We start from the raw sequence: 16008 nt of genomic DNA, 5'->3' as shown, positions 1-16008 counted from the left end.
TCATCTAGAACTGAATTTATTAATATCAAGCTTAAAACCAATTATAAACTGTTACAAATATCCTCTGAATGCCTCCCTGAGATACTTGCTGAATATGAGTTCTTAAAAAGCATCTAGTATTGATCTTTTAAGTAGTCGGGGTCTTCATACAAATTTGCTATGGCAAATAAAATTAGGATACTTCAGAATTTCAAATCCATATGCATTATTTACTTAATTACTTCAAAATCCTGTATTTGGATTTAAAAGCAAACAAACAAAAAATCCACAAGATTTAATATTTTGGAATTGCAATCTTCTTCTGTGAAAATCCCCCAAATAATATTATATGCATTTGTCTGATTATAAGGGTTCATCAGTTCTACTTAGGAGTAGATTCAGATTTGCTTTCCTAAACGTCAGTCAGGGAAACATAGCACTGGCCCTCATCGCCTATCTTCACTTGACTGCTAGGGGTCAATAGCCAGATATATACGCCGTGGTCACAGTACCTTCAGTCAGATTTTACTTAAATCATTGAATTTAAAATAAATAAATAACCCAGACCCTAATTGGATTTTAGTAAGGAAGGTGTTCCAGTTGGTTTTCACAGTAGGAAAATGCATTCTGTTCAACTTCATTATTCTTAAACGCCAAGAATTTTAGTTTAACGTGGTGTCACCTGGGAGGAAGGATCTACACTCTTATCACAAACTGCACCACGGGGACCAAGACACGGCCTCCTTCCCCTCCCGCCAAGCTGTGCAGGGCACAGAGATGTCAGCTGCAGCACCATGCACACAACCCATGGATCAGACCTGCACCCACAGGCAATTAATTAATCAATAAGATGTAGGCTAACATCTTGATCAATTCTCGACAGCATCAGTGTTACTGAAGCCGCAGAAGCGGGATGAACTGTTGCAGTGAGTTTTCTATGAGACTGGTAGCCCCCTCCTCCCCCTTCATCCCACCCCATCCCAGAACACAAAGCAAATGCCCCATACCTCGAGACGTTTTAGGATATGCGTGCCTGAGTGATTAATAAAATAAGCATGATAATGAATAATCTATGTTAAGCATTTTCTTACCCTTTATTTTTTCATTATGATCAGAAGAGGAATATGATTAACAGCAGTTTAAACTTTAGCAGTACAATTTCAGTATTAAATATAAAACTACACTGCAAGTTGATGTATTTTAAAAATGGTTATGTATACTCTAGCCTTAAATTTATGTATCAAATACAACTCAATTGTTTCTTGCCTTGACAATTAACACATCTAACAAGTTTCAACAAGCCAGACATCCATCTTTTCCATTAAAAAAAATAAGCAAGCACACCAACTCTTATTCATAACAAGGGGGTGTAAAGATTCAACACTTTCCTGAGTGTTGTGCAAAGAAAAACATATTTTGAGAAAGTTAGTTAAATAAGTGTAATGACAGATCTGAAGCTAAGCTGGAGGACCTTTTGATTAACTTCATATTTCATATATTATTTGCATCAGTTGAGATCAACATGAGTTACAGAACTTCCATGAAAACAAGCCACTTACAAGCAGGTGGTTAAGCTTGATCAGTTTATTAAAAGGATTATATGACACGGTTGCCTGCAATAGCAGGGGACTGGATCTGATGACCCAGGAAGTTCTTTCCAGTCCCATGTTTCTAAGCCATGCACCAAGTGTATCCAGCCCACACTTTCACATTTGGAAAAAGCCAAAGCCACACACACACACGCACACAAAAAAAAGTCCTTGATGACACTTCTCTAGATATTTACTATGCAGAAAGGAACAGAGCTAAAGTCCTGTACAGAGGATACATTTACTCGAGGTTGATGTGGTACTGAAGTCAGTTAATTAGATACCTCCAGGCAGATTCAGTTACAGGGCATACCAACACTGCACGCTGCCAGACAATTTCTAATCAAGCCAAGAACCTCTTGCAGGAATGAGGTCTCTGCTAGCAAGCACAGAGCACACTGAATAAGCTAAAAGCAGCTGTTCTTAAATGAACTACCCTACCAACCATGAGTGAATGACAGATAGATGGTAAGAAGTATTTACCTACTAGACAAGATCTCTCTGCACACTCAGGCAGAAGTAATTAGCTCAGAGCAGCAACCGTTGCTCCTACCTTGCCTGCCTCTTGAGTCCATTCTCTTTAAAAGCCAGTCTGCAGAATCAGCGCAGTCCTTCTCAAGCACTACCTAAAGTAGCAGTTTGCAGCTGCCATGCAAGGCTTTACTTCCCAAATGGTAGTCGGGCATTTTCATCACAGCAGCTGGTTTGTTATGACAGCATACGCAGCCATAGCAATAGCCTTTACAACTAGAGATCTACGCTATTGCCTAGATTCAACCCATCTAACTTTCAGGCACTTGGTTAAGTTATCTAGGTACTTGGTCACCCAGAACCACCCCCTAACAACAACTCCCCAAAAAAAACAAGAATTGCTGAAGGCAGACAGTCTAAATTGCCTCCTGGAGGTGTCTCTTTACCCCCACTGAGCGAGGCTGCATTTCCAACCAACCAAGTTCTTAACACAGGCACCTCAGTTAGACAGGACTAATGGAGACTCACATCTCTCTCAAGAGATAGTATCAGCACTCTCCAAAACCAAAGGCAATTAAGCAATTTAGGTTTGCAACTCCAGTTACATTTAGAAACAAACTTAATCAAGTAATGAAGCTGTAGTCCCTCCCTCCCAAGCATTAACAGCCTTCCACGTGGAGGCTCTGCTACTTTAAAAAAAAAATTCTTCTTTCAAACAAAGAAGAGTGGACACAGCTGCTTTGCCGCTCATTCATGGGGAAGCTGAAGGATCAGAGAACACTTACTCAAAGACCTGGAATGACTAAGCATTGCTAGTGCATGCAAAGCAGAAGTAACAAGACTTTTAAGATTAACCCTAGTCCTCTTCTCCACCCCATAAAATTCATGCAAGTGTTTGAGAAGATAGTCAAGACATAATAGCCCCAGTTTCCAAAAAGGCTTATTTGTTTTAAGCATATTGTAAGAGAAACGTTCATTTCTTTTCTTTCTGTGGGTAGAGAAACGCATTTTTGGCATGTTTAATAATCATAGATCTCTATGAAGCCCATGCTGTTCTAGTGCTCCAACTGGTTTCTATAACCTGTCAAAAAAAAAAAACCATAGCAACCTATCCATATTTCCCCCAGTATTGACATGCATGCTGAGAGCTCTCCACTTTAGTGAAATGAGGTGTTACTTCTGTGCTGATAGTTGACGAGTCAGCATTACACGACTTTAAGACCAACTAAATTAACATTGTCGTAATATGAAAGGCAAGCACAAGTTCATTTATTTATAGCAAAGGTCTTGGGTTACAGGAGGTCAGTTCTTGCCATCTTGAAGAGATAGGGGATAACTTATTGCATACATGTGCATTATAATTTAGCAGCAAGTCATTCACAGAAACGCTTCCCTCCTACTGCTTTTTTTGGTTTGTTATCTCAATTATATATATATATTTTAGCTTTACAAAGCATTTAACACCACCTTTAAGTTAATGGTCTTTTATTGGAAAAAAAGACTAGCATTTACAACTTGGAATGGACATAAATTGTAATATCTTGAACAGCAATGTTGATAGTTGTGCTGAAGTCCACAGGCTACTCCGCCAGCTCCAAGTCATGGTACAGAAGGTTTTAAAAATATGAGAGTCCAAAGATGCTCCCTTGGTGAAGGTTTCTTTTAAAAATTTTGTGAACGGTAACAGCCCGACACCCGTTTCACTATAGTGCAATGCAGACAATGTTAAACCAATATTTTTTTAACACAGACATGCCATCCATAGTTAAGATCATCATATTTTTGGAGCACACTGCTACGTACAGGAGAACCATTCAACCTTTTGGGCATTTTCTCTAAGTTTCATATCCTTCAACCATTTTTGCTGTATACCATCCTGAGGTATAAACCAATTTTAAAGTAAACCAGCTATGACAATTTATACTACAAATTGATCTAGAATCCACTGTTGAACAAAAAAGTGGATCTTTGAGTTCTGTTTTGTTTTTTTTTTTTCTTCTTTTTAATACAAATGTCTGACTGTGCTCAATTGTCAAGCTGCATGCATGAAAAACTGGCCAGCCCAAACAGTGTAATAGTCATTAGCAAATGGAACTTTCGAGTTCACTAAGTGCTTCCTTTTTTTTTTTTTTAATTTATTTATTTTCAAGGTAGTACAATTAATTATATTGTAAAACTGATGTTTAACTTGATCTTTTGGGGACAGAACCACCAACCATTACATGCAGTTTGTGGACAGAAGGTATTTTGACATTCAGTTTTGCTATACAGAAACAGAATGAATAAATGAACTTTTTTTGCAAGAGGTAAGTAAAAGATTCAATTTGATTCTTCTAGAGGAAAAAAGGTGTAAAGGAGGTCTCTTCACTTTGCGGTCATCATCTGTACGAATTCTGAAAAGATAAAAGGTCACCAATTTATTGTCTCTAAAGTATCTTCAAATGTTACATAAATTTTAACGTTAGCATAAAACACTTCACTGCATCAGCGGACGCCTGAATAAACCAGTTGCCTTCAAATACTAGGAAATACATCCTATCCAGCATGCATTCACTAATCCAACCAGTGGTTTACGTCAATATAAGTATCCATTACCTTCATAGTTGACTTGCCCATCCCCATCAATGTCTGCTTCTCTGATCATTTCATCTACTTCTTCATCTGTTAGCTTTTCTCCTAAGTTTGTCATAACATGACGTAGCTCTGCTGCACTGATATAGCCATTGCCATCCTGTGGGGAAAGTTTCACAAGATTATCATCAACAACCCTGATAACGATTAACACTGGAACTACACTTAGGTTTCTAGAGACTGCTTTTAAACTAGCCTTACAGCACGTGAAACACATCCAGTATACTTTATAACCCCCCAGTATGCATCAGTCCCATCACTTCATGAAACTTACATCCCACTAAATCCTTATCTAATTATAGTACTTAAAAGAATAAATTGCAATATTTAACAACATGCTGGATTTTTTTTTTTTTAACTGTGGTGAGGCATTTTAATGCTTCTTAAGATCTTTCAAAAGAATGTTTATTTCATCTCTGCTGCCTAAGTTGAAAAAAAAAAAAAAGATCAATTTCCCTACCAGCAACAATAAAAATCAGCTTTCTATTTTGTGTAGCACTGCTTCTATGAAAAGACCTCATGCAGCTAGGTTAGGCTTCTTGTTTAAGATTTAGAACAAATCACACTCTGAAAAAAGCATTTTAATTCTACTCACAAGCAGTTGTGAAAAGCACAATGGCAAAAAGAGAATGATGATTTTAAGTCAGTGTTCCCATTAGTAACATCCAAGCCTACAGCATATATCCAGACATCTCAGGAATTGTCCCCTTCTGCCTACATGAAAAACGCGCTAGCTTACAGCAGGGCCTTTGATGGGTCATACCTGCCATCACCTAAATTTAGTTTGCAAAGGTGACTGGTGAGTGGTAACTGAAGAATCCAACTTTTCCGCATGTTTTCTAGCAGAAAAATCAGACTTGCACTTTTTCCATAAAAAGTAGTGAAACCTTTGGCACGAGCTTATCAGTTGCATCAGCCACTGCATAATAATTCTCTTGTAACAACTGAGGGAAACCCCTCCTCTAACAATAGCTTGTCAGAATTTTTGTCATGTACACCCAGGTATCCTTAATGAAGGTAGGACTTGAGCTTGAGTTCCACTGAAAGCAACTTCCAAGTCCATACCTTGAATGTAGAAAACGCAGTATTTCATGTCCCTGTAAATACTAGTGACATGTTGCTTCAGATTATTTCATGAAAAACAAATCTCACACAAATATCTCCCCAGTTCCCCAAAGTCAGTAAGTACAGAAGATTAAAAGACACCCTTTCACACCCCAGGCATCAAGTTCTGCTCATCTCTACTCCTAAGGGAAGGCCATTGAGTTTTCTTCCGAGAAGAACCTTAAGTTCAGCCCTGCTCTGTAGGTAGGTACAACCTCTTTGCTCTGCAACAGGGCAGAGACTGCCGCTGTCAACTCCCCTACTTATACTATAGGACTTTTATACTGAAGAACTTTTCTGCTTCCAGGTGAGAAAGCACCGAAGAAAAGATGGGCATCCATTGCTGCTTCTGAAGATAGTCAAAGATTTAGGAATACCTTGTCAAAGACTCGGAATGCCTCACGGATTTCTTCCTCGCTGTCTGTGTCCTTCATTTTTCTGGCCATCATGGTTAAAAATTCAGGAAAGTCAATAGTGCCATTACCTTAATAAAAAGAAATTCCCCAAAATTAAAACTTTCATGCTTATTTTTATGCAAGAAAATCTGGCATTTAATTTAGCCAGGGACAAGAACGAGAATAACAGGTTCTCCACATTATTCTTCTACAAGCACCTCATGTTTTCCTAAATTGTTACCACTGCTTTTTTTCCAATATGCAACAGTCACTTCCACCTCAGTGTTTCAGTTCTAAAGCTGCCCTCTCCAGGACAAGCCATACCTTTTCACCACCCAAGTCACAAGCAAAATGTCAGTCTGATGTTCTAAGGTTAACCAATTTGTAGACTCACCTAATGTCATTCCCCATAATTCATCATTTAATTTGTTCAGCCTCTTCCCAAATGCTGTGTAATGTTCTAGAAGAGCAATACAAATCCACGACATCTAAACTCTGAAGTTCCTTGTTTAAAACTAACTTCATTAACCCATGTCGTGCACCACGAAAGTAATGCACAATTTTAAGGGGCAAGAGGCATATGCAAACTTACGAGAAAATCTGCCATTATTTGATATTTCTCACAAGCTCAACAAGTATTCTGATACATGTCACTGTAAAAACTGAAAATCTGGTATTTAAATTCCTCAAAGTACGGATTCAAATTTGAGACTGCTCAAAGCCAAGAAAAACAGTTAATAAAGTTCCTCCAAAAGAGCACAAACCAGGTTAGCAGTCACAATTCAACCCTACATGCTGAAGGAAAACATTAAGTAGCTCACTGTATAGTGAAGATCTACTCATTTCTTGAACGAAACAAACTCATCCAGTAAATACAACAAACCAGGTAAAGGCAGTTTCAGAAAGCTTTCATTGTTCAGGGATTCTGAACTTCAGATTTCTGACTGAAATGTGCAGCTATTTATAATGGCAAGCTTCATTTACCAACTGGAATACAAGTCTCGCTTTAGAAGCTTTAGAAACTCTCAATGAACTGTAGACTATTAGCAAAGCATCTTGCCATAAAACAAGTTTAAACATATGGGCAGGGCATACTTATCTGAAATCCAGAGTCTCTTTTCAATTTTAATCAACCAGTGCAACACTGCAAAATGGAACCTGAATAAGCCACTATACACATCTTCTACATATCACTGCAAATCCTAAGTATAAGGAAGTTTCAGTATCTGCAAAGACAGCTGGCAATTACAGTCACCTGCCATTTTCTAAAAGCAACTTTAACATAAATCTGACAATCAAGTAATTCATGCTCTAGCCTATGCGCTTTCTACTCTTCAAGATATTGCAGCGTCAATCAGCCAACATGAGATCAAAGCCTTGGCACCAGTGAGCATTAGGAGGCATTCCTCCTTTTTTCTAGCTGCCAGTCTGCTTGAGTTCTCAGAAACAAAGTCTTATCATTCTCTCTTCTGGCACCCATATGAAGTGATTCTGATCAAAACTGACATAAGGTTTTCCTACTTCTGCAAGTGATACCCTCCAGCCCCACCCCCTATTAGGGGCCCAAAACACTTCATTAAACTATGCAGTCCCTGTTGCATTTTCAACTCGTGAGTCCATCACTATACCATTCTAATCACATCTTTGGGCTTAAGACAAAACTAGACGTTAGCACAGAACAACATGAGCCAATGAAACATGTCTAGAAAAGCTGCATGGGAGCACAGGTTAAATGCAGGTCAGGGTAAGTTGGGCAGCAATAGGAAGCCTGCTACCCATAAAACATTAAAGACTAACAGCATAACTTTGTCTCTGCCTATCCTCATTCAGATCCTCACTTAAGACTGCTAGCATCTTCGCTGTGCTGAGAACAACAAAGAATAACCAGACACCTCTCAGTTTACTTTAGCCAGTATTTTGAAATCTGGCTTCAAAAGAACAGTGTCACAGCAACTTCCTTACACAGTCTGAGCATGGAAGACATATTTAGAACACCCAGCATGAGAACCATCTTTCTAACACTTACCATCAGCATCTACCTCGTTGATCATATCCTGCAATTCTGCTTCTGTTGGATTTTGACCCAGCGACCTCATGACAGTTCCCAGTTCTTTTGTTGTGATAGTACCATCACCATCTTTGTCAAATAGGGAAAAGGCTTCCTTGAATTCTAGAGGCAGAAACAGTCCCATTGTTTATTAACAGTGCCAGCATAAGGTAAAACTCCATATAAAAATGCATTCCAGTAATAATGCTTGGTAACATTTTAAGAAACAAGCTTGCCTATGGATTACCAGAATTTGCATTTTCAAGTATTAAGAAAGAGTTACAGTACCAACTATAGCTTGCACAGCCACGTGACCTAGGCTTCAATGTACTAGCATCACATCACAATGCTGATGTATTTCAACATCTTGTTGCTTGAACCACTGTTGTACCGTAAATAGTTGTGTAGGATAAGAGAAGGGAACCCTATAGTTTACTCTTTCAGCATCAAATGGCTTATGGGAATAATAAGAATGATGAATAAAATGACAACACTAAAGCAACAGAGTAAGAATTGGTGACCTCAGGTGAGTGAGACCGGTCTCCAGAAGGCCCAATACTGCTTCTTCTCCCAATTAGTCTGTACTAGACACACTCTTAGAAATCAAAAAATCAGTTTAAGGCTTATTTGTTGCAATTTGACTTCAAGTTTATAGTCACATGAAAAAGATACCTAGTTCTGCCTTGACTTCAAGCATGCAATCAAGATTCTAGAAATTACTTGTTTGTAAAAAACATAGGTAGGCCTGGCTCAAATCTCTAGTCCAATGAAGCAGCGCACACCAGGATGGAATTGCCAGTAATCTTCCAGAATTTTTTAGAACAGAGTGCTCTTAAGAAGTGCTAGCACAGATTTGAAACTATACAACGACAACTTGTCCACTGTATTTGAGAATTTTTCATTCACAAGGAATTAGCCAAGAAAATTATTTATCAAGACACTTACCAGCAATCTGCTCTTCAGTCAGCTGGTCGGCCTACATGAAGAATAGAACATTTTAGAATAACACTTCTAGCTCTGTCAAGCCCCAAGACACTTCCTTTTAATTTCAGCAGCAACTTATCATCATTAAGGTCATTTTCAACCCCTGGAATTTCCCTGCTGCCAGAAGATCCCACTCACCTACACAACGCAGCCATTTCTAAAGACACAAAAGCCACTTTGCCTCCGAGCTGCCCATTAAGAATCAGATATACCATCCTTCAACTCAGAGAGCCCGATTTGGTCAAGCGAAGGACACCAGGCAGGCTCCTTGTAATTGGTCAGAGAGGCATGAAATCCTTAATGACATGTGTTTAGAGTTTCACATCACATCAGATGTCATTTCCAGAAGCACAGTGCCCTGATCAAGCACAGGGGGCATTTGCACACTGGTGGGCTAATGACAAGTGTGCCACCTAGTGATCCTCCACAGGTCCGTCCTCCCAGCACAGCCCCAGTGTGCAGCATGCTTTGTGGAAAGGGCTGCGCTGCAACAGGAGGAACTGCTGTTCAGTATCAGAAATTTTCACCAGCCAACAGAAACAAAGTGCCAGTTCAAACACTGTGTTATTCCTTCACCTGGCCAACCACCATAAGATGTCTCCCACCATCATCCCTTTAGGCATCCCTTTAGGCAGCAGGATGGAGAGCACCTGCCCTTGACCTTCTTCTGTTCACAGGGAAGCTAGCACTGCACCCAGGAGCTCAGCAGGCAGGAGCACACCTGCAGCCCCTAACCGTGCCAACCACATCTTTCCAGAAGGCTCCATCACGATGAGCAGGATATCACCCACACCTCCGGCCCTTGCACTAAGGGAACTAACCAGCTCTTTAGAGGAACAATGGCAAGAAACTCTTCTCACTGACAAGAAAGCAAACCCGAAACAGGATTTTACATTCCTTGACAGAGGTACTGGTGAACACAAGGTATCAGCTCCTTGAAAACCCATTTTCTGAGGAGCATGTACAAACCCCAACAAGTGACTGTATAGGTCTAAGAAAGGTATCTTGTAACCTCTTTGTCTTGAAACCCCATTATTTTCAGGTCCAACAGCTGGATAACTGCAGCAGAGAGCAACGAACGCAATTGGGAGCTCCCTGGCTGTACGGTCTGTTAAAGCACAGGGGAACAATGCAGGATTGAAAGCCTGATGTATACACTGAGTAACAAACAGGCTGCATCTCTGTGCTTAGGCAGCGAGCTTCATAGCTTTTTTTTTTTCTTTGAATATTTTAATGCCTGTACCGGGTGATTAAAACCAGCAAAACGCTCGCAGTTAAAAACCAATTATCTTGTGGAACCAAACAGCTGCAGAAAACACACCCAAAACGCACTTCGGCTTCCCACTCTTTCTGCAACTTTCCAGCAAATGCGAGATTTTACAGCTCGCGGACATTTACGTAACGGCCGCACACGCCGCAGGCCGGGAGGCAGAGCCCCGCCTCGGTATGACCTGCGGCCCGCGGCACCGCTCCACGTCCCGTTCCGCGGGGCTCCTTCCTGCGGCCGCGCTCAGGGGCGGTGACGGCGGCTCCCGGGCACGCCGCGCCTCGGCCGGAGACGTACCCGGCCCCCCGCCCCCCCTCCCGCGTCCGAGTGATGTCAGCGCCGCCCGGCAGGAAGGCGAGATGGAGAGACAGCGCCGAGCTACACCCAGATGGCCGCGAAGCGATTAGAGCTCAGCCGCAGCCCGAGCTCTCACAGAAACCGGAGCCGCGGGGAAAAATAAACCCGAGCGCTTCCCCGGCCCTTCCTCTTTCGGAGAGGCCAGCGCCGGCATCGAGGCGACGCGTTTCCACGGCGGGGCCGGCGCAACAGGCGGCGGCCGCTCTGCTGCACTGCGGCCCCGCTCCGCTCCCCGCAGCCGTCCCTCCCCCCGCCCCGCCGCCGGGGAGCTCCGCCGCCCTTCCCGCCGAGCCACCGCGCGGGGCCGGGGACGCGAGTGAGGCGCGCTACCCACCCCCCCACTCCCGCCCCTCCGTAGCCGGGGGTGCGCGGAGGCTGGGGAGGAAGAGGAGGAGACATGATGTAATGCGGGCGGCGATGCTGCGTTTTTTTGGGGATGGGGGGGCGCGAGGGCGCAATAGCCGCAGCGCGGAGCCCTCCCCCGGCCGCCCCCCCCCGCTCCCTGCGCAGTGCAGCTGTGCCGGGCTCCCGCCGCAGTCCCGCGGAGCCGCGCCCGGCCCTTCCGGAGGGCAGCGCGGGGAGGGCGAGGCGGGCGGGCGGGAGGGAAAGACGGCAGGCGGGCGGCGCCGCAGGGCCGCGCTGAGAGCCGGGGTCCCGCTTGGCAGGGCCCGGAGAAAAGGAGAAGGGAAGAGGAAAAAAAAGGCCCGGCGAGCCGCGCGGCGGGGGGAGCGCTACCGCGCGGGAAGGGCCTCGGCCTCCCACCACCCCCGCGCCGCGGGGTTCCACCGTTACCCCGCCGTTCCCAGCGCGCTGCCCCCCGAACCCGTGGCCGTACTACGTACCATGGTGCGGCGGCGGCGGGCCCGACGGCGGCTGCACGAACTGCGCGACCACGAGCGGCGGCGGCGACTGCCTCCTCCCCGGCGCGGTGCGAGAAGTGCTGGGGGTGTGAGCCTGCGCCGCGCCGCTATATATGGAGCGCTGTATCCCTCCGCCGAAGCGGGGCCTTTTTCTCTCCTCCCCGGCGCGGTATGGGTGAGGGTGACTGCGGCGAGCAGCCCTGCCCCCTTCGCCGCCCGGCCCCTCCCCCTCCCCCCCCAGCTGCCCGCTCCCACCCCCCGCAGCGCTGCGGAGCCGGGACTCGGCGGTGCCCCTGTCCCCTCTCCTCGCCCTGAGGTAAGACCCGGGCAGGGCCGCCACACGGCACGGTGCTGAGCGGCCCCGAGACGGAGATGTCCTTCGGAGGGGCTGCGGGAGCACAGGTGCCCTGCGGTAGTCACAGTGCTTTTGTCAGCACCGGCACCTGGAGCACGGCGACATTCGGTCCAGAATCGGACCGTCTGCGGTTGACGTGTCACTTCAGCCCCTGCTCAACAGAACTACAAGAGGAACAGCGTGAGCATGTCCTGAAGTCAGGCGTTCCCTTCACGTCCCCCTCTTTGCGCCGGGTTTTGGGGTTTTGTTCATCAACCGATGATAACCCGGGTAAACACTGAAGCATTCACATCGTGCCTTCTCCGATAGGTACAGAAGTATACCAGACCGGATCTACGCTGGGATTCCACTTCCCTTCACAACAGCACCCTCCGATCCGAGCTCCTTGTAGCCGAGATGCTTTCAGCTAAGGCTGTACCCTGGGCCTCTCTCTGCCGAAGACCAGCAGCACCTCCTGCCATAATCCAGGTGGTCTGTTCAAAGGATAGCCATCGTGAAAAGCATTTCCACATATATATATATTTCTGATACATACTTTCAGCTTTGAAATACAGACAAAATAGGTTATGTTCTGTTTGCTGAACGATTTCAGTAGCTCTACCAACATAGTTACAATTTATTTGCTTGCCTTTCTGGGCAGGGTGATAGGATGGCAAACACAAGCATTATCCACTTCCCATCTAGAAATACTTCCCACTGCAAACTACAGCATATCTCATGTGTCATCATTTGGTCCCAAAGCCATGCTGACATTTGTGTAGTGTATGAAATGGTGTCAGAAAACTGACTTGCAGCTGGCTGGTCTGCAAATTGTAAGTTTATGGACTGCTGCCATTTTAGATGCAGAATGGCTGCCTTGCTATATTAAATATATGTCTGCTTACACAGAAAGCAGTGAGGTTGAGAGTTTTGTTCACATACAAGAACTTGCAAATTAATCTTTTGTTTTCAAACCAGGCCAATAATTTTAAGCTCTTCTTTCCCAGGGTAATTTCTTTGCAGCAAAAATGACACAGTGTTCAATTAGTGTGGGCCACTGGTGCTTTGCTTGGAACTCTCCAAGTCTCAGGGTGTGAAGAGTGTCCATTCACTTTGCTGTGCTGCCCTTACGCAGGTGAAGATCTCCTTACTGAAATGAGAACTCTATAAAAATATTGGGGTAGTAAATGCATACAGTTATCTTGCAGAGATAAATGGTCAATGCAATCTCATGGTCTTTGGCCAAAGTGTTTCTAATGCGGATGGTTGAAGGTATTTTCAATAGAATAATCTCAGCAGTGTTAAATCCAACATTTAGAATGTGAGTGCCTTATTTCAATCTCTTAAGTTTTTTATGTACACGTAATACGTTCTTTCGTTGATACAAAGCCTTCACTTGTTAAAAAGTGAAGGGATTAGATTATATCTGCTGAGGAGATTATGAGTAATTAAACTTTATGTAGATTCTTTCATAAAATATCAACATTACAGTGTTTGTACATATGTGAGGAAGCTTGGCAATGTGGAACAGCCTCTTGGTCACATTCAGTGGATGTTGCCAAGGATTAACAGGACCTCTGAGTAGAAGGATTGCTGTGTCTTTGTTTCCTATTTTTTCTTGTGTGTGTGTAACTACTTTTGCTAACTCTTGATGGTTTACACTAATAATTAATTTTTACTGAAAATGGAATTTTAAAATAAAATTATTTTTTTAGTAGCTTTGAATATTGTCTCACTTTATATGAGAAAAAATTCAGGATGATCAACTTAGATACCACAGATCACTTCTGCAGTAGTTTCTGCTAAACTGCATTATTCTGGATTTGAAAGTATTTCACAGCTAATGCTCCAAAATAACATTCTGACTAAGGGAATTTTTTTTTCCTAGTTTGACATATGGCAATGATGAATGTAAATAAAACAGAATATTAATGTTTTGCTGCTTGCTTAATGTAGAAAATCTCACCTAAACTGGCATCTGCCTGTTCCTTGTAAGCTTGTTCAGTTGTATGCTAGAGTTTGATTGGTATTTGTTCACTTCAGACTGACATTCTGTGGTGGGCAAGCAAGAATGCTCGTGTCATTCCAACGGCATACAATGTCAAATGATTTGTCAGGATCTTATACAGTCTCATTCAAAATCTCCTGGATCTCAGTGGGATCTGGACTGGGCCATGGAATTGCTCAGTATTTATTTGTTCCTAAACCCATCAAAGTTGGCCATGCCAACATGCTCCTGAGCTTTTCTGCAAATGGGGCTGTGCAGTAGCTGTTAAGATGAATTTCTGAGTATTTCTAGCTAGTTGAGATTTACTGTTCTAAATTAACTCACTCTCATTTTTTTTATTGTGGTTGTTGCTGACTTCTGTTTGTCTAAGCTGTAATATTAACCAAAAATTAGTTTATGAATTTATTAGATCCGGAAAGAGTTGCAACCATTCTACCTAGTGCTGTACCTCTAAGATTTGTCTTACTGTGATTCTAAGGTTCTGTGCTGTTCTCTGTTTCTGTAGAGATTTATATATCCTTTTTTTGGGAATCACCTAAGATGGGAGCAATAATTCCATTAGGAAATCAGAAAAAGACTAGCCTTCCCACTTACATGCAACCTTGGCTTTGTTAACTTAAGTACTGAAAACACTGAGTTCACATGTCAATTGTTTTCTCGTACATATATAATTTAACAAAAATCAAAATTTAAACAATTCATAGGCATCTGCTCGTGGAAAAAGGATGTGAGAACACACAGGTTTGAGATACAATGCACAACTGGGAGGCTGATACTATGATAATAACCAGTATACAATTAATTAGATGTACGAGAACTCAAAATTATGTATTTAAGTGCATGCAACACCTGTGCATCTGAAACGAATTCAAAATTAGTCTTTATTGATGTAATATTTCCAGTTATATATTTGAGCTACCTAAACTGGGGTTGAATTTGATGTGCTCCTTTTCAAGTCAATTGGAATTCTGTTGGTATAACAGAAAAGAGTTTTTTACCCTCTCAGTAAAATTCTGATCATATAGTCAACGTTTCTTTGGGAGACCATTTTCCACAAAATTAATGCTTCTAAATGCCACTGGCAGCTGTGAAAAGCTGAGCCTGTATCCTTATAAAAATGCTCTATAAGCTTCACTAAGATTGCACATAAGTGGGTGGAATTCCATTGAAATAAAAGCTAGAACAGAATTGAATTTGACCACATTTATGCAAGATGTAAAAATAAAAGTTGCTTTAATCTTAACATCCAGGTTTCCAGGCCTGGTAGCTCTTAGATGGGAATATACACATTCCTGTAGATAAGTATTTCTTTTCTGAAAGAAGGGAGGGGGAGGAAGAAACTCTCCACGTTTCAAATGTTCGCAATTCCTTTATATTTACTTCATTCCCACTGGCATGTATGAAAATCACATACAATTATGATATCCTCTGAGCATTAAGAATTAAAAGGCCATCTGTGTAATTGTATAACAGTAGTTGTTCCTCATGTTTAGAGTCCATTGTCTTGTAAAGTTTTAGATGGTGATATAAAACTGTTTTAGCTGGTGGTTAGAACTAAATTATTTACACATTGTAATTAAATTAGTGAGTCCTTTTCTACATAGCTATGTAAATTGGCACCCTTAAGGCCCAATAAAGTGAAGAGTTTCATGTTCCAACAGTATGGCAGTTTGAGTCGGGAACTTTAAAGATCCTATCTTAAAAAGACTTCCACAGATGGGGAATTATAAAGCTGCTCCAATACATAAGCTCAAGTAATGCATCTAGCAGATTAAACGTTATAAGATAATTATTGTAAACCAAAGTACTTTCCCCTACTCCTAACACTTCAATTGTAAAGGGAATTAAGAGAAAGAACAAAACTTTTTGCACAGTCTTAAAAAATATCCTTTCTTCATAGGTCTGAGAAGGGTTTGAGAGAAACATTACAGTATGTGAAAACAGGATTTTCCTTCTCAGGTTTTGTAATTGCCATTTTCATA

At 42.5% G+C, this 16008-nt stretch overlaps 2 protein-coding genes across 3 annotated transcripts; one reads left to right on the top strand and one right to left on the bottom strand.

Annotated features, from left to right (window-relative positions):
• Positions 1–3286: 3286 nt before the first annotated feature.
• CALM1 (calmodulin 1) lies at positions 3287–9198 on the bottom strand. Its single transcript, XM_019615830.3, is given in 5 exon segments — positions 3287–4432; positions 4635–4770; positions 6152–6258; positions 8196–8339; positions 9162–9198. Coding segments are annotated over 5 exon segments (453 nt in total). The 3' UTR covers positions 3287–4403.
• Positions 9199–10350: 1152 nt separating this feature from the next.
• Positions 10351–13735, top strand: LOC109367856 (uncharacterized). 2 transcript variants are annotated; one of them, XR_014883731.1, is made up of 2 exons: positions 10351–12219; positions 12349–13735. XR_014883731.1 is itself a non-coding variant. In XM_085225492.1 (2 exons), the coding sequence occupies exons 1-2, from the start codon at positions 10798–10800 to the stop codon at positions 12565–12567; spliced, it is 1422 nt and encodes a 473-aa protein (XP_085081618.1). In that variant the 5' UTR covers positions 10353–10797; the 3' UTR covers positions 12568–13735. The 2 variants fall into 2 exon arrangements, 1 of the variants encoding a protein (XP_085081618.1); XM_085225492.1 differs by having other exon boundaries at positions 10353–12000.
• Positions 13736–16008: the final 2273 nt, after the last annotated feature.

Source organism: Meleagris gallopavo, chromosome 5, assembly GCF_905368555.1.
Source record: "Meleagris gallopavo chromosome 5, MGAL_WU_HG_1.1, whole genome shotgun sequence".
NCBI classification, from domain to species: Eukaryota; Metazoa; Chordata; class Aves; order Galliformes; family Phasianidae; genus Meleagris; species Meleagris gallopavo.
This window is presented reverse-complemented; position numbering and strand designations above follow the sequence as displayed.

What these genes read in the sequence shown, in the direction of transcription:
- LOC109367856 (XM_085225492.1), top strand. Translation starts at nt 10,798, where the DNA reads ATGTCAGCGCCGCCCGGCAGGAAGGCGAGATGGAGAGACAGCGCCGAG. An exon ending in TCCCCTCTCCTCGCCCTGAG is followed by an intron (nt 12,001 to 12,348) that starts GTAAGACCCGGG and finishes CTTCTCCGATAG; the next exon opens with GTACAGAAGTATACCAGACC.